General features: G+C 37.5%; 1 protein-coding gene across 1 annotated transcript; it reads right to left on the reverse strand.

Annotated features, from left to right (window-relative positions):
* Positions 1–1,039: 1,039 nt before the first annotated feature.
* Positions 1,040–16,910, reverse strand: mccc2 (methylcrotonyl-CoA carboxylase subunit 2). Its single transcript, XM_044026724.1, has 17 exons — positions 16,698–16,910; positions 14,847–14,913; positions 13,998–14,082; positions 12,864–12,965; positions 12,374–12,501; positions 11,680–11,792; positions 10,469–10,582; positions 10,176–10,240; positions 9,733–9,832; positions 9,558–9,653; positions 8,467–8,539; positions 8,288–8,364; positions 5,909–5,975; positions 5,287–5,443; positions 4,474–4,588; positions 3,987–4,072; positions 1,040–1,519 (listed from the first exon to the last, which is right to left on the reverse strand). The coding sequence occupies exons 1-17, from the start codon at positions 16,827–16,829 to the stop codon at positions 1,402–1,404; spliced, it is 1,695 nt and encodes a 564-aa protein (XP_043882659.1). The 5' UTR covers positions 16,830–16,910; the 3' UTR covers positions 1,040–1,401.
* Between the last annotated feature and the right edge of the window lie 2,746 nt (positions 16,911–19,656).

Genomic DNA, 19,656 nt, shown 5'->3' on the forward strand with positions numbered 1-19,656 from the left:
TAAGACATGAAAATAGGTGACTGGACTTGCTTGAACGTTGTTGAAGCCTTCACTAGTAGTGGAACAGATGGAAAGCTTCCGTCTCTACAAAAGTACACCCTTCTGATGATGCAGACCTGGAAGCCACCAAGTAATTATCACTGAAATTAAAGTGCAGTCATGGTTTGCCCATAAATCATGGCAGTCTCCTGGCACTGATTAACATTATACTGCTTTCTCGTCTGGTTAATTCTTCCTTTCACAAATCCTAACATTGCGCATCTCTGGGAAGTTCTGCTTATTTGAATAATCCTAACATTCTAAGCCGTTTGGTGAAGCCTCCCACAGTGAGATTTGGTGGTGGAGTACAAAGGCATAACCAGTTTTTTAAAAAGTGGTGGTAAGGAGATGGTGAAGTATGTGTGTGTGTGTGTGGGTGGGTGGGTGGCAAACACACATCATAGGCAGAGTTATTTCTGCTCTCCCTAAGGTGATGCTCTCTGCACAGCCTCAGCATATGCAGCCACACAGTCTCACACACACACACACACACACAAAAGTGCTTCCAGTTAAGCAATTTGAACAGTTGCCTTCATATTCCAACACTGACATCCTCTGCTGCATCTTATCTGTGTCCTCAGCTATATGGAGGGTGCAAAAAAATGAACTTGTTGCCAAACTCTGACATCTTGTCCCAATATGTGAGCAAACCAACTGAGCCCAACATGTTTAGCTGAAGAGATATAGAGGGAGAGAAAGACAGTGTGGCCAGCTGGTGAAGTTAAGTTTTCTCCCCGTGTAGCTTTGCCGCACAGCACTCCTCTGCCTCTAGTGTGCTCTTCATCACCGCGTTAGATTCCTGCTGCCTATACGACATTACCACAATAACAAAAAAAACATGTTAGAGAGCTTGGGAACTTTTAGTTTGGTTTGATTTAGCTGATAACCAGGTCTTCTATAAATGTCAGCACACCACTGTGAGTTATGTTAAAAAAAGGTCCTTGGCTTTAAATAGTCAAGTGTGCATGTGCTCTGTGAGATAAAAATGGCTGAACAGTGCCCCCTTATGATGATTTATTCAGCTGAGATTAGTCCTAAATCAAAACAATGAACATTTAATTACCCACTGACAGTATTAAAATACACATGTACAATCCAATCCAACAAAGAAAACTGCTTAATAACTAGAGTTGCATTTACACTGGTGTAGTAACAGTTAAAGGCACGACTTGACACTGGAAATGTCTGACAACATCTCACCATCCAGTTCGTCCACCCAGGATATTCAAGATGGTGCGATTCCCCTCTGGTGCCATTTCTTCTCCATTTCGTCATCAGGAATAAAAACTATACAGAATAGTGTAAATACAGTGTGACTCAGGTCAGCTGGAGGTGGACGCCTCCTCGGGTGCTACGTAAATGTTACATGCGGAACACTCCAAAGCGCGTCTTCTTCATTGGTGCATTCAAAGCCGCACTGAGACTCAGTCCCAAAACCAGGCGAGTATCGGCGGGATCGATAATCCCGTCATCCCACAGTCTGTAGGAAGCAAAAGAATTAGATCATGTCACGCTGAGATTTCAGCACACGTGTGCGTCATCGCTTTTGTACTACTTTAGTGGTGAGAATTTGCACTTTGTGGTGCGGTTTTGTAGTTGTGTGTGTGGTGACATCATGTGAGATTTAGTGGTAATTGAAGTTTCTCTCCCTTAAATTTTGCATGTTCACCTTCCAGTATCCACTTTTTTCCCGTGCCCCATCTTCTCTTGCACTATAATAAAAAAGTGCTCTAATTCTGAGCCTTGCATCATAAAATGATAATGATTATATTTAATTATATATATAAAATTATACACTCAATGACTCTTTTTAAAATTTTGAACAAGAGTGCCATTTCAAAATAACAACCCATACTTTTTTTTTTGCTTTTTACTTATTCTTATAATTACATCTACATAATATTCCATTATACATAGTGCTGTGTTAGTGTATATAGCATATGTAAAAACACATGGAGTTGATCAAATAGACAGATGTTCTTTATTGATCCTTAAAAAGAAATCACAGTAAAATGAATCAACCTAATCAATTAAAAGAATATAAACTGACACAAAGACACAAACAACCATTCACTCGCATATTCACACGGTCAATCTACATGTTTTTGGACTGCTTGAGGAAACTGGAGAACCTGGAGAAAACCCCCCCCCACACACACACACAGGTACTCAGTCAAACCTCCTTATTGTGGGGCAACAGTGTTTGCCACTACCCCGCTGTGTGGCCACTAACTCATTCGCCAACTAAATGTTCAAGTCTTACTGCTTCGGGAGAATCTTTGAGATTGATTTGTTAGAACCTTCCTGTATTATTATTATTGTTACTAATATTAGCCAGCGTTTTACAGAGGGCTGAGATTAGTGATGTAAAGTCAACAATTATCTTCACCCTCCCCTTGTACAGAACACAAGATTTGCTGTCACTGTCATCCCAACAATAGACGCGTTAATAGCCTCTATTAATAGATTCATGCCCAGAACCGTGGCTGGTGCAGACAGGAGAGCTTTTTTAATTAATATTTTCATGTTCTTTTTGAAACTTGATGGTTCATATTTTTTCTTTTTTTCCCTCATCAGTCTGTGTTGTGTGTTTTGAAACCTGCTTTGCTCTACATTCTCCTGCACTCTCTTGTGAAATGTTTATAAAACTTATTAGGATTTTTCAAGGTTAAACCAATACACAATATACTATATATAGTTAGTACTTCAATCATTGTCCTACAATGCAACACAAGCAAACAATTGTCCATCATATTACTACTTGTAAGAAACAAAATAGAATAATAAATAATAATAATAATAAATAATCAGTCCTGCAAAACTTCTAATGGAGAAGAAATACAACAAAAGACATGTCAGCATCACATCCTTGGTGCATGAAGAGCCTTTCTTATGATTTCCCATCTCTTGGTACAAATAAATAATATAAAACAGCTTGCCTTGTATAGTTTTTATTATTCCATAGAGGACAGCATATTTTCTCCAGTTACCATTGTTCAAAACTGCTATGACGCATTAACTATCATGTAATATAGTCTGGGTTCTGAGTTACGTGGGAGCCAATGGGAGCTGAGCTCATATAAAGAGGGTTTGAGCTCCCATGAAGGTAGCAAAATTGCTCATCTGTCGGGGTCGCTAAAATATAACCACAAACTTATTTTTTATGTAAGTATTATTATATTATTTTAATCACAAATAATGCAGTCTTCGGCCACACGGCTGGTGTAGTGGTTAGCACAATTGCCTTTGCAGCAAGAACACCCGGGTTCGAGCCCCGGTTGGAACAAGGCCTTTCTGCATGGAGTTTGCATGTTCTCCCCGTGTGTGTGTGGGGGGTTCTACGGCTTCCTTCCACAGTCCAAAAAACAAGCAATATGAGGATTACATAAATTGATTACTTTAAATTGACCATAGGTGTGAATGTGAGAGTGAATGGTTGTTTGTCTCTATGTGTGGCCCTACGATGGACTGGTAAACTGTCCAGCATGTACCCCACCTATTGCCCTATGTCAGCTGAGATTGGCACAGCACCCCCGTGACCCTCATGTGGAGGATAAAGCAGTAGATAATCGATGGATGGATAATGAAATTTTCAGGGTAAAGAGAGTAAATGACAGTGACAATGACTGCAATTCTTCACCGAGCCACTGTGGTGCCCTCTTGAATAATAGGCACTGTGGTCTATTTTGTCTGCGTCAAGGTAAGAAGGTGGCTTTTACATTTTACTAGGCTATCATGTTATGTGGTGTGTGCCATCATACCTCATAAGCCATGAATGATTTGTTGTTGCAATCTACCCGATATAATTGTGGGGCCGCTGTGTGTGTTTAAATGTCGGCATGCACAATTAAGAGCGACTCGAACTTGAACCCTGTTTATAGTTACAGCTCATCTGTGCCTAATTGCACCACATACTGAGGCACCGACCGTAAGGTATCGCGACTGACCTGGCACTCGAGTAGTACGGACTGCCTTCCTCCTCGAACCGCTGCACGATCGGTTCCTTCATGGCAGCCTCTTGCTCTGCAGTGAACTGCGAATAAATCAGTAAAATAACGGAAATTAACCAAAAAAAAAGTATTATTTTAATCATATCATTTAAACACACTTTGTGTAGTCTGACAGCAATAATAGCACTGATATCAGGGCAATGATATGATCTGTCATTCTGAAGCTCTTAATGCAGCCTTAATACACCCATAACAGCAAACCTGACTAAGGTTAATTGTATCCATTTGATGACTGCACATTTAGAGAAAGCCATCACATTACCACTTCTCACTGATATAATTTTATCCCTGTAGTAAGGGCCATGTCAAAACCATTACTGAAGAAGAAAAGTGCCTTTCATAATTTTTATGCTTTTGGCAGCAAATCTGCCAAAGCTAATTGAGGCTTTCTCCCTGAAGTGCACATGGGATGATTCATCCTTACCTCCTTTCCTTCGCGTGCCCTCTGATCCTTCGTGATGGTGGCTAGGACGGTGGCTGCCTGCTCACCACCCATGACAGAGATTCGAGAATTTGGCCACATGTACAAAAATCGAGGGCTGTGAGAACAGAAAGGCCAAGTGTCAGTTAGCTTGTGTTTGCCAGACCAAATTATACACTTTAATTGCGAAGAGCCGATACCAAGCAGTTAAATACAACAACAAAAATGGTGTTGTCCTAGAGAAACCTGAAGAAGTCCATCTACAGAGGAGTTTCCCCCCAGTATTTACTAAAGGAATTGAGAGAATACTTGTCAGTAGTTTGCCAATGTATTTAAATTGACAAAAAGGGGAGAATGAGACTGACAGCAGAGCTTTAAATGAATTCTATCTATTCAAACATGTCATTTTCACTACCCTATATTTTATAATTAATTATATGGCGGTGGTTGCAAAATGTTAAAGGAATCTCCACCAATTATCAAAGTTTACGTACGGATCATGTATTTGAGTGCAGCCCTGTGTGGATCCATAGGGAAATTAATTAAACATGTGAAGAGCTGCTTCAAGTGAAAGTCATTCAGAAAGTACTCGACAGTATCTTTTATCCTTCCTAGACCTTGATGAACAAGATTCTAGACAGATTCGTAATTGCGTGTGTTGAAAATATTTAAAACTGAAAACTTTTCTTTCACGCCAAATATGCAAAGTGCTTTTGTCAAGCTTGAATTATTCAAAAACTATTCAGACGCAGCTAATGGTCTTGATATTTCTTTCTTGATATTTCTGGTGCAGGACATTCATTAACTTTCTTATACCTGTAGGCCCTGCCACACATGCCATAGTTTCCTGCACCGTACGATCCTCCGATGATAACTGTAATCTTGGGCACATTGGCACAGGCGACTGCAGTTACCATCTTGGCTCCGTCCTTGGCAATTCCTCCCGCTTCATACTCTCTACCCACCATGAAACCTGAAATAGATAAGACGGCAAATAAAAACTTTATTGACATTGTGAGAGTGTGTGTGTGTCAAAGTCTAAGCCAGTTAAATAAAAATCTTCACTGAGTAGCAAATAAAACTTAAGATTTTTGATTTGTGCATCACGTAACATTTAGGTTAGCTAAGTTAATGTCATCACCTAAAATCACTCCTTGACTTTTTATACTGGATATGTTTCATCTTGCTATTGTTAATGCTTAACTGTATTTTCTATTTTGTCATTTGATTTTATTCATATTAACCACATTTTAAAAACTGGTGTTCAAATAAAGTTTATTATTTATAGGAATTGATGAGTCAATTGTATATAATGCTGTTACAATCCTGATATAAAACATGTGGTCTCGAGTGTCAGTAAAAGCCATAAAACAGAAAGGGTCTTTCTCTCTCTTATTTAACCCCTAAGATATTAATTATGTCAAGAATTTCCACTTACCTGTTATGTTTTGTAGGAAAATTAGAGGAATGTTTCTCTGGCAGCATAACTCAATGAAATGTGTTCCCTGAAAAGGAAAGTAATACTCAATGAAAAAAACACAGACTAACTTAAAATAACATGATAAAATAGTAATAGTAATGATTTATTTTTCTTTGTACATGGAGAAAAAAACAGTATGAGCTTTTAAATGACATGCCAAAATAGGCAAATGTGTCACACAAATAGGTCACACTGCAACCGTTTAGTTCCATTTTATGACCATTTTTAGTCGGTGTGACTAAAATTTGACATCTAGGGGCACCAGGGTGCCTTTAAAAATATTGTTTTGGAAATATCATTAACGTGTATTACCTGAAACACCAGGAAGCATTTCCCCTGGTAACGCGTTGTTGTGCCAACACAGCAAGTGGAGAAATAAATTCACAAAAGAAAATAGCGGTACAGGTTGATGCTCCCCTCCGCTCTGTTTCTCACACTTTCTACTCAAACATGCTGCGGAAAAGCTCCGCCTCTGCATAGACAGAGTGAACTCAGTAGTATCAGAGTATCAGAGATGCTTTAACACATCTTTGTGATCGTTGCATAGTGAATACATAGTGAACAGCCTGAAGTACAAGTGGGCAACTGCATACAAAACCTGGCCTTGCTTCTTTTCTTTTTGATAGTTTTATTTCAAAATCCATAGTAATACAAGTGCACAAAGTGAAGCTCTGGAGTTTCCAGGGTCTGATTTTCTGACAAATAAGACAAAATCTTGATGTTCATATAACAATGCGTGTGTCCAGTGATACGTTAGCCTCACTGTAATCATCTTCGACTGAGACAACAATCGGGAAAAAAGTTATCAGGTAGAGAAAGAAATGTCACCTGGCTTCACTCTGGCTGTGTATTTACTTTTTTGACTTTTACTTTGAAATGACGGCGCCGTGTTCAGTAAATTTGCCGCACCACACAGATCTGCCAGCAGCTATTACACAGGCAAACAAGTACAAAAGACTGAGCACTGTGTGGAGAGACACCTCATTTACATATACTTTGTATTGCAGAGTTACTCAGCTGTTTTCTTCATTTTAGCTCTACTGGCTTTCTTTCAGTCGAGCAACCTGCCTTGAATTACAAAGTGTAAACAAAAGCGCGAGACAATGTGAAAGATGGCTGCTTATTAGACACCGTCGCTTGGCGAGAAATGATCCATCAGTTTGCTCCCCTGTGTGTGTGTGCACACAACGAAAACCTGATATTTGCTCGGTTATTTCTTCTCCACAAACAGCTGGGGAAAAGCTTTTAATATTTTGCAGTTAGCATTAGCATTAGAGAAGCCTGGCATGTGTTTGATGATGACAGTGTGCCTCAGAAAGAACTGTATCTCAAAACGCAGGTGCTATATTGATTTTTGCCCTCTGAGCTCATCTGTCTGTCTGCAGCACTGTCAGTCTCGTTCAACAGTAATTGCACTGATGGGATAACCAATGTTCACACTCTAACATTGAAACCTCATAGAAATGGATCAAAGAAACCTTTTCTCTCCTTAGCTTGTAATCGAATTCAAAACATGGCTGAAAAACATATTAGTGTGTAATCACAGAATCAGCTGCTCGCCTTTCCCGAGGCTGTGTAAAGGGTGGGTCTGTTTGAAGCAGATTGTAAATTAAGTGAATTATATTAAATGAAAATTACGATTGTGCTTTGTCCATGGTCTCTCAATGCTATGTTATTACAATGCCATTCTTCAGCGCACTCATGAGATGACCCAGACGAGTGCAATTTGAGAGCTTGTTGTAGATGATAAACTTGTCGCCTTGGTGACAAAAGGTCAGTACAAACCCTCAACGAACACTGAAGCCGTCTCAAGAGAGAAATACGGTTATCCAGCATCGCGAGAAGGAAATCTCGACAGAAAATTAATTCTGAACCATTTCGGTATTAACATTCTCAGAGGCGTATAACCAGTATAATTGCTTACTATTCTAAAATCATCATCATGAGACTTGAATCTCACGTTTTTTTTCCACGTACAAGCTGAAGTTCATGTCAACTCTGTGGTTTCAGCAACACTATGAACTAGCAATCATTCAATAACAATAACTGTTTATACTGTTTACTCCAATAACACTAAAGCAAAATGTTAAAAAGTGTAAAATATTTCTCCAGCTGTTTCATCATCTTGTGCTCAAAAAGGATTTTATAACTACAATTAACTGGTTTCTTCCACTTTCACTTAGGAGCAAAAATCAATCTTTAATTTTCTTGACATGCATCATGATCATTAAAAGTATTGACAAATGTGGCCCCATTGCCTAGCCCCACTTTGTACAACCCTTGAAAAAAATCCATATTTATTCAACACAGTCATCTTTTGGTACTTAAGATAATTACCTTTTTTGCACTTTCTGAAAACAAGACGCCGTTGTTGCCAATGATTCCAACGGGGTAACCAAATATTCTTCCAAATCCTGAAGAGGCACACATTTGAAGAAAAAATGCACAGATTCCAAATAATAATAAGAAACAATTCTCTGCATGGAAGGAATTAAATAACGTATTATTTCACAGACCTGTAACAAGTGTGTCTCCATAAAAAGCCTTGAACTCGTCAAATTTGCTGCCGTCTACAACTCTGGCAATGACCTGGAATGAAAGTTGGAAAGTGACAGCTCAGAGAAGACAACTAGCAACTGAATGTTTTAGTTGTTAATGTTCTGACACCTGTTTTTCATCAAATTCAAATACTCCTCAAATAATATGTCCATTTATTTCTTGTCAAGACATAACTTTACAAGAAAAGGCTAAAAATATTTGCAGCAACAGTAACTCAAACAGTTCTTTAGCTGGGGACTATTTTAGCCCGATGTGATGTTAATTATAAAAGCAGGACAACGTATGTGGACATCAGTGGAATAATGGATATCAGGCTTTGGCTGCACTTATAAGACTTAAGTTGCATAAATTCACTTATGCTTTGGTTATTTTCATAGGAAGTATAAATAGATATTTTTAATAATATATGTAACCCGTATGTGATTTAAGGCAATCCCATGTTGAAAAAGCAATTACAGAAAAAATACCCCTGTAAAAAGAGAGCAGTCAGTGGATGATGCATCCTAAATGGACTTGTCAATACTGTTCTACACGACCTACACTTGACCTCTCCAGGGTTAGCAGTAATTCTTGCTGCTGGATCTACATCAAGAATCAAAGGCACAAGCTTTAAACTTAATGAGACCACCTGGCAAGTGCTACCACAAAAAAGAAAAGATGGATGCCGGTCGTCCATTATCTACTGAGCTCACGACAGAGAGACTTGACAGCTAAATAGTGTTTAGAGTGCATTCTGGAGCTGTAAATGACAGCATCGCCTTTATCATTAATAAGGTGTAACAACAAAACATTGCATGTAGGTCATATAAATCTGTTTTTCTTTGAGTAATACTATAATAAATCTTTTTAATTAATGGCAAATTGCCCATTTAACAAAGAGTATCCTGACAAAATAATACATACAGTACATACTGTTAAAGAGTGCTTCACAGTCCCATACATTTTAGATAAGAGAGGTGCCCATTTAAATCACTCGCAGAAATGCAAGTCATATTTTCTTGGCCAACAGCCTTTCATTTTTCTAAAGAACAGGAAACTAGAAATGCACCTCTTTCACATCAAAGTTGCGTTTCAACTTATCTCCAACGATTCCATAGAGCTCATCTGCAGGGTAGAGAGGAGCTTCAACGGGTTCTGTGGTGACCTGAAAATGATAAAACAGACTCGGCGTCAGACACAGAAATTAAAATGTTAGTCATTATAATTATTTGACTGACACTGACCTCAATGTTTTTCCTGTAGTTGAGGCTTCGCACTGCCTTTCTGGCCAAATGAAGAGCGTGATTATCGTCTAAAGCGTAGTGGTCTGTCACACCGGATTTTCTGCAAATAAGCATAAAATTAATTACTGCGAAAATGTCGAGCACATACATCATTACCTAGAGTAAACACTGACAGGAGCAAAATAAGTTAGATGATACTACACAAGGTCCAATGCCTAAATGGCTTTAACATAAAAATATGTTTAATTAATATCTAACCAAGCACATACATTATATGAATCTGTGCCCAATTCACAGTGGAACACAATAATTCATATTACCTTACTGAAATCATGAATGAAATTAGAACTTCACCTTACAAACAGCCTTTTCTTAAAAAGTAAAACCGAGCTTCACAGTCCCACACATGTTAGCACCGTGTAAAAATGCAGTTCATTTCATACTTGCAGTGAAGATCAGCACCACCAAGCTCCTCTGCAGAAACCTCTTCTCCAGTGGCAGCTTTGACCTGTCAAGACGAAAGAACTGACATTTTCAACGCTGCTGAAACAATAAACAAATCATCCCTGAAAAACTTGTGATTTCTGACATGACAAAATCAAAAACTTGTAGACTCATACTCATAGATCATAGACATACAGGATTTAAGAGCATGATCGCATCACCTATAGTACGACAATGGGGATGATCTGATCACTTAGGATTAACATATGATATGATACAAATATGAACGCACCAGTGGAGGTCCTCCAAGGAAAATAGTTCCTTGCTTCCGCACAATGATGCTTTCATCTGCCATTGCTGGTACATATGCTCCTCCAGCAGTGCAGGAGCCCATCACAACAGCTATCTGAGAGAGCAAAGAAAAAAAAGAAGAAAATTAACTGGCAAAACATGTACAATAAGCAGGCCACACTGGCAATATCTGTATCACAATTTTCTTTATGAATCTCATGCAATAGCACAACAAATTAGGGTATTCGTATCAGATAATTAATGGGAAAAATAAGAATTTTGAAAATAACAATAATGCTACTTGCACTAACAACTGGGATTCAAAATTTGGATTAAGTGACCTTGTGGTAAATCTGACAAGAATATTATTATGATTGGGATAAAAAAACCTTCAAGACCCTGTAAAGCAAATGGAGCTGCAGAGTAAAGAATGAACTGTTTCTCTCCTGTCTTGTAGCAAAACTCCTCCTCAAACAACATTACAATATAAAAGCACTTAGTGCACTTTATCTGCATTTACCCATTCACTCATGAGTAAATGCACCTGCTCCTACACTATGCCTTTGGTTTGCTGGCAAGCTGAGATGTATTTGTCTGAAAATGTGTCATCCTTAGACACAAAAACACAAAGACAATCTCTGCCACTTCATTTCAAATCCCTAAAGATGAGAAAATTAAGTAGAAAAGAAAAATGTGTGTGGCAGTGCATAGGAGGAGAGGATAGAACTCCTCCAGCTGTCATACATGCTTTAGCTGCGCCCAAAGCAGGAGAACATCGTGTGTGTGTGTGAATATATAAATATATATATATATATATATATATATATATATATACATATATACATATATATACATATACATATATATACATATATATATACATATACATACATACATATTTATATGTGTATATATGTATATATACACATATATATTCACACACACACACACACATATATATGTATATATATATATATTGCAATCTTGCTGCTTCGTTTTGCATGTGATACACATATATATACACACACACACACATATATATATATATCTATATATATATACACATATATATACATACATACATACATACATATATATACACATATATATTCACACACACATATATGTATTTATATATATATATATATATATATTGCAATCTTGCTGCTTCGTTTTGCATGTGAAAACAATAAGGACAAAAGCCTCACCCACCTGTGCTATTCCTTCTGAAGACAGCCGGGCCTGGTTGTAGAAGATGCGTCCAAAGTGATCTCTGTCTGGAAAGACATCGGCCTGCCGCGGCAGATTGGCTCCTCCAGAATCCACTGAAAGAGACAAGTGGTTAAAATTAAAATTAGGATCTGGCCACATAACAGAGACTTTTAGCTTTCCTTGTAAAAACCTGCAGCCTGCCTGCACCTCGCAACAGAACCTTCTGAGACATCCCAAGACTACATACTGACAAAACTATTGGAAAGGATTTTTCCCTAGAGCTTCCCTTCATATTAAAACATCTATTGCTCATTTAACAAAGCTACTAAGAAACAAATGTTCTCATTACCTCAAATATTATTTCATATTTGTATGCTTAAAGGACCACTTGGTGTTTTTACTAATTTACATAAATGTGTTATTTGATAATGAGACAGTGGATCTGAGATACATGTCTCATTCCCACAACAACAGAGTTACTTTGGATTGAATATCCCGGATAAAATTGACGAAAAGTTGACGGCCAAGTCATTTCTTTCAAAGAAAATAAAATATTATAATTAATAAAAAAAATGGTCACATTTGGTCAAATTAAACAAACACAACAGCGTCATAATGATTTTTATTAATTATGATGGACAATTAATAAATGTTTTGTGTTTTATCAAACTCTACCAAATTTGAACACACTCACCTAAGTAAATGCATGGCAAGTGGTTCTGCTGGGCAATTTCTTGTGCACGAAGGTGTTTCTTCACCGTGACGGGGTAATATGTTCCCCCTTTGACTGTGGCATCATTTGCAACAATAACACATTCAACCCTGCAAAAAAAAGACACTCTGTGAAAGTTGTCTGCTGTACCTGAAGAACTAAAGTGAAAATTCATGGAAATTATACAAAAAGTTAACCACAAATATAGCAAGGAATACATTACATGCCATGTAATTATCATAGGTTTGAATATACCTGCACCCAATTTAGAATTGAATCAAGAAAGTAACACCGTACCAAAAAGACAACACTTCAGTTCAAGTTGGTTGTTCATCCAGTCTTATCTATCTTAATATGAATCTTAATGCGTTCACTGGAATTATCATTCTCATTTGTGCTACAGTACGTTTTTAAGAAGCCTAATATAGTGTCTTTATTGAGTGTGTATGATGACACTGATATAATTACTTACCCTGAAACCCGTCCAATCCCAGTAATTATACCTCCTGCTGGGACTTCCTCTTTTCCATATAGCTCATGCGCTGCAAACTGAGAAAATTCCAAGAAAGGGGTCCTGCAAGAAAAACAAATGAGAAAAAAAATCTGTTCATTTTAAAACATACAGACAGACACCAACAGACAGCGAAGTTGGGTGAGCAGAGTTGCCAAAACCCTTCTCCATCAAGGACGACATCTCCCGCCCTCGTTCAGGCAGAGAGTCAGAATGTGTTCCAATCAATAGAACAGTGTTTTTTTCTGTAGCCTTCCACAGCATCCAGATATACAGTTACACCCCCTTTCCCATTCCACGACTACCACTACTGTACAGTTGCGGAAGCAATCAGTTTCATAGTTTTAAATAAACATTAAATATGTCTATATTTTGGTGACGTTCTCTCAGTTGTAGGTCGGTAAATACATTTGGGATTAACTCTGAGTACCCTAAAACACTTAATCCAACCAGAATCAGCTAACAGCAGCAACAGACAGAAAGTGAGCTCACTTTAGAGCTCACTGACAGCAGCTTTAACTTGTGTTTCTGTTGCACATTTGGGCCAAAAGTACCAATTATTTATCTCTGTTCATCCCACACTATTAATTTAAAACTGATTATGGTTCATTTAATCAATTTACAGCTATAAGCTGAGCTAATGTTGAATGCTCTCAGAAGGTTGAATGTTGAATGTTATGTTGTGACAAATTATGTACGATAAACACTGAGGCTTTTACACAAATAAAGTCCCTAATGGCTAAATTAAGTGACTCGGAATTAATTTTATATGACAAGGCGAGCCGGTGGAAACACCCCATTAGTGTTTGTACAGAATATCAATGTAAAAAAACTCTTATAATCATTCCATATGGGGCACAATCCTTTCTGTATATTTTAATTTGTTAAATTTGTTTTTCCTCTTTCTGTGGATCTACTATGATACATTATGATCCTTCTTCTACACTTTCTTGTGTGAGTGAGCAGCTGTAACAAAAGCAATAAATTAAAAAAAGAAAATTGTATCTTATTCTGAGAAGTTTTGAGCATACATTGTATGAGCCATTGTATGAGCCATGAGTTTAAAATCTGTTTGTGTCACTGATGTATTATTACCCAGGATCCAGCAGTCTGTCAATACGTTCTCTGGGCAGCAGTTTCCCACGTGAGGTGTGGAGTCTTCTGGCTTTTTCTCCCCCACCTGAACAAACAAATGCATAAAAAACATCATGACAAAGTGTTGAGAAACATTTTAGGTAACACTTAACTTTTAATTGAACATGAACTACTTTACACTCATTAATCTACTTGTAGTTAGATTCATTAACAACACTGCAATATCTACACTGAAGAGGAAGAATGTCTCGGGCAATATGTGTACCCTTCATTAGAGCTTAAACATCTATTGATGATGCCTGAGCAGTTTAACTACAACAGACAGGGGTAAAAAGACGTGCTCTCAATCAGAAACAAGGTTTCAGCCGAAAGGCAGGGGCTGTAATCAATTTCTGGCAAATAGAAGGAAAACTAGCATTTTACTGGTTGCATTGGGCCCAGACAGGAATGGGTGGGATACAACATGTCAAAAATAACATTTCATGAATGACATTAAGTCATTTTGAGACAGAAAATATGTTTCAGCCAAAAGGCAGGGGCTACAATCATTTGCAAATAATATTTAGCAAATAAAAATGTGCACCTTTGCTGATATTTCAAAAAGAATAAAGTCTAACCAGGCTATAATCTGTCAAACATTGCCATCATGAATAAAATATTTTTGGCCACAACGCGTTGTGGCCAAAATCAATATTTGGGAAGTGAAAACAGCATTTTATTGGATGTATTGGACCGTTACATGTATTGCAAGAGGTAAAAATTACTGAGTGCACTACAGTCTCTCAAATATTACTTCAAAGAAGGATATCAAGTCATTTGGAGGCAGAATCAACCTTTCAGTTTACCTACCAAGTTTAATGTTCTCTGTACGGTGTTTCAGTTCATCAACAAGCTCTTGCATCCGTTCATAATTTTCCTGAAAAACAAGAGTAAATAAGCAAACAATACGTGTTGTCTGATGACAAGAGCAGCAAGGTGCATAATATAGTTTTTGACTAGTTTTGCTGCAATTGCTCCACCGAATTTGATTTAGAATATTGATTTTTGAATCCAAGATATCCATGAACTGCATCTTAACTTGTAATAATAACACCCACTTCTCTTCTGAAATAACTCCCCTAATAGAGTACAGGAAATATTACAAGTACATAACTAATTAAATTGTCAAGGTCAGTTATTAGATCAATTGAAATAGAATTTATGGTCCTCTCAACAGCAGAATGTCCTATTAATGTGTTTATTAAGAGGAAAAGAAAAAGGTCAAGAACACAGAAGCAATAACTTTGATTAATTAGAGACCACAATCACTTCAAAGACTCACTTCTGCATTTTTAAATAAGTCTCTACCTGAGGCGCAAACATACAGTGTGTCTAGAGTGCCATCTAGTGACAGGTTTTGGTTTTGCATTAGTGGTGGTGAGGACAAAATGCACACAGGAACATATATATACTCTACCTATACATATATGTATATATATATATATATACATATATATACACACACACATATATACATACACATATATATGTATATACATAAATATATTCATATATACACACACACACACACATATATATCTATGTAATATGTATGTTCCAATCATACAAACTTAGATGAAACACATGTTTGCTATGAATGTTTTAAGTCAGATTTGAGACAGTGTTTTAATTTTATCTCCATAAATAATTCTAAATCACAATTAATTGGTTTCTTCAAGTTTCAGTCAGAAGCAAATCGTAATCTTATTTAGCCCACTGCTCCTAATTCTAGGATGGGTCAAAATGCAGAGGAATACTTTCCCTAAGGGGATTAATAAAAACTAACTAACTTTAAGAATGTTTTTGAATCACCCAGGCTTGGATGCAAAGAGTTTTGATATTTTAATGAAAAGGAAAAATGCAAACTCTGCAAGAAAAAATGTGCTACAACCTCATTGGAGAAAAAGTAAGTACAATAACAGCAATGTTGACATGTACAAAAGTATGAACCTACAACCATTACAATGCATTTCGTCAGGAGTGAATTCACTTTACATGATATAATTCCAGGCATGGAGACACTGTGTTATATAAACGTTAACTCAATGAATGAATAACATTTTGTGAACACGTTCTCTATTTTCAGAAAGGAAAAATGTACCAGCTTTTTCAGCTTGATAATGTTTTTTGTGTTTGTTTGTAAAGTTGTTTTGTCGTATTGTTCATTCAGTTTAACAGAGCAGAATGTTGAAGATAAGTAAAAATAATATTTACATGTTGTTCATGGTTGTACCAGTTTTGGAAAGTAACTGAGTTCTTCAGAGGTCGAAATGGGCAAGTCGGCTCCAAGATACATACGGAGTTTGAGTCTATTACTTAAAATCATTTTAGAAACAATAATTTATTTGTTTAAATAGGAACACTGTTGTGTTTATTTGGTTGAATAAATGACTGAATAAGTACTGTGGGTGAATAGTAGAAGCACAGCTTAATGACCTCTTGTAGCTACCACACAGGCTAGTGTTAGCTTCTGTTTAGCTAAGGGACAAAATAAACCAGTGTTTCAGTATTTGTCGACATTGGCTGACCTTATTATAATCACTGATATGCACCCGTCAGTGTGAGTCACCTCAGCTAGTGCAGTAATTAACGCTGAAATAAGTTACGAGGACGTCTATGATGTGACAGTTAGCTTACGTTAACAGCAGCAGGCTAACCTACCTGATACACAGAGGACTGTTTATCCGGGTCAGAGCCGAGGCGAGCGACTCGATCGGCATAGTAAGGTCTTGAGCAAGCTAAAGGTAAACTGCGGCAACGAAGCAACCACGGTCTGACCGTTCGTGAAAGCATCGTTGTGCTTAAGGCTGTGTTTGCGTGAAACCTGTTCCTGTCTACTACTTTGCTAAAATAACAGTACTCTTCTTCTGAGGAGGAAAAGTGGTCAGTCAGACTGAACGCATATATCGCCACCTGCTGTTGCATAAACTAAATCTATGCTTAAAACGTTTAATAAATAATAACTGTATTACACTTACATCCAACTTAATCAGCGTTATTGCATTATAATCTTATTAGATGATAGATAGACAAGTGCTATAAGAAGAATTTTTATTTTCATGTCATAAACCAATTAAAAATGTATAAATAAAAATAAATGAGTCTAAAAGAGAGAGAAATGCAATAAAGCATGTAGTATGTCAGTGGGCAGAGCATCTTCCATTCTTTTCTCCAAAGAAAAAGGCTTGTTTGGTTAATCATATTTATTTAAATGCAGAGTGACTCTTCTCAGTCATATTTTAATTCCAACGGATAATAGGCTACGTTGAAAGTTTCTTCTATTGTGTTATTCATTTGAGAGGAGTATTTTTGAAGAGAACTGAGTTAAATTTGTGTTTTAAGTGTGGGCTTGTAGCCTTGTAGAGAAGCGGCCTCGTCTCACTTATGATGGGGAGCAAAAGTTGATTTTAAGTGGAAATCGGAGTTAGCCTAAAAGCTTCAAAAAAGCATACCTTCTGACCAAAGTGCTTTATTTGAGGTACATTTGGCAGAGCAATGGCTGAAGAGCATTCAAATCGAGAGCTTTTAGTTCATTTAGTTTTGAGAGGCCTTTCTCCTCCAACGCTTACACCCATTCTATCCACATGCATAGAAATGTCCATGACCTCCACTCAGATGGGTGCTCCTGTTTTCTTAGGAAATGTACAGTCCTCCACTCTCTCTGGGAACTTTAAACCCTCTCACACATCCAGTTCTCTCTCCATTGCCGTGAACCATGAACCCTTCTCAGTGCTGCTCTGACAAAGTGACAGAAAAGATGTAGAGGCATGAAAAGCCTCTTAAAAGTAAAAAAAAATAAAAAATAAGTAAAGTATTTTGATGACTGGTTGAGTGCAGAAAATGTGGTTGAATAGCATGTATGAGTTTGGATGAAAAAGAAAGCAATTTAGGGTTAGGGAAAACTCTATAATGTCATGACAGCATAGGCTTACAAACATGCACACACACACACAAAATAGACATTTTTGCACAAAGCATGGGGGTACATTTGACAAAAATATGCCATTACCATCATTGTTTACCACTGAACAAGATATGTCAAGCTGACACTTCTTACACCTAACACTAATCCTAAATGAAAATACCCCTAACCTAAGGCTTCATAACATCCTTTGAAGTTGTGAGGACTGGACAAACATGTCCTCACAACAAAGGCCTTTAGACAAAGAAAATGTATCTACAACCTCAGCTTCTGCGGCATTAGATTATATAAAATGGTGTTTGCATGTTTGCAGTTTCCCCGTGTGTGCGTGGGTTTTCTCCAGGTTCTCCGGTTTCCTCCCACAGATCAGAAACATCCAGTTTTGGGGAATAGGCAAATTGGACACTCTAACTTGGCCGTAGGCGTGAGTGTGAATGTGTGTTTGTCTCTCTGTGGCCCTGTGATGGACTGACAACCTGTCCAGGGTGGGGGCCAGCCGAGATTGGCACCAGTCAATGTAACTGAGTGAGTGAGTGAGTGAGTGAGTGAGTGAGTGAGTGATGTAGTCTCTGACCTCAGAAAGTGATACCAATGCATTCTTGAATGGTCATAGTGGGGCAACTGCTGCAAAAAGAGGAAAATGACCCGAATTCTTACACGAGAAACATTTTCCTGAGTAGTTTATGATCTCAAACACAAGTTTCAGATGTTGATAGGTGTGAGTGTTTGAACATAGCTCAGAACAAAATATTAAACAGAAGTTTACAAACAGTGAGTGGGTTGCCACTTGGCTTTACACTATTAACTGTGATAGTTGTTTTGCATCAACCTCATGCTGTATGGTGCAATATGAAATAAATTAAGTGTCCTTTTAATTTATTTATTTTAATGACATGGTGTCAGTCTCACTCTCACATCTCCTATCTTTACACAAACTAAACTGAAATACTTTCCTCCTTTTGCTTTTTTTTTTTAGAAAAAGATAATAATGCTCGTTTCACGGCTCTAATGAAATCATTAATGCATGACTTGCTAGCTTTGAATGTAGATTATCAAAGCGCTACATGGTGAACCCACTCCCATTCACCAACAGGTGCCACCTTGTTAAGATGGTGGAGGCATGAATTAATCATCAGTCCTCCCTGGAAGAGTGCAGGAAATTGTTAGCAGCTCTGGTTGCTGTGTGAGAGAAAAAAAATGTCCCTTTGAATTGTTCAAAAGTATAAAGATCCTTACAAATCCTCCATCTCGTTACAGGATCACTATCAAAAGCAGTTCCGCAGAGAAGCTGATTGACATGCTCCCCGCAAACTCCAGCATTTGATTTACTCATTCAACCTTCCCTCATTATGAACACCCACCAGTCCCTATCATCAGATTAATACATTCATATTTTTTCCAATTTTGTTTTAGGAAACAAATCAATACCTAGAATACGTATATATTCCTTTAGATGGTGATGTATGATATCTAAATGCTGACATCATCATTTACCCCTAGATAGGACTGTATGTAAAAAAAAAAATGACGTAACCTCAGGGAAAGTTAAGCCAGTGAACAAGTGCCTGAAACCTGCATTCTCATGAAAGAGAATGCAGGTTTCAGGCCATCAGGGGGCAACTCCACTGGTTGCAAAAATTCATTAATTCATCCATTCATCTTCTACCGCTTTGTCCTCCACATGAGGGTCACGGGGGG

The sequence above is a fragment of the Solea senegalensis genome, linkage group LG5 (assembly GCF_019176455.1).
Source record: "Solea senegalensis isolate Sse05_10M linkage group LG5, IFAPA_SoseM_1, whole genome shotgun sequence".
NCBI lineage: Eukaryota > Metazoa > Chordata > Actinopteri > Pleuronectiformes > Soleidae > Solea > Solea senegalensis.

Bases quoted from the DNA above. Each gene is read 5' to 3' on its own strand.
- mccc2 (XM_044026724.1), bottom strand. From the start codon at position 16,829: ATGCTTTCACGAACGGTCAGACCGTGGTTGCTTCGTTGCCGCAGTTTA. The intron at 10,241-10,468 runs GTGCGTTCATAT...TCGTCTTGACAG, and splicing joins TCCTTGGAGGACCTCCACTG to GTCAAAGCTGCCACTGGAGA. The intron at 9,654-9,732 runs GTCAGTGTCAGT...TATCATTTTCAG, and splicing joins ACTACAGGAAAAACATTGAG to GTCACCACAGAACCCGTTGA.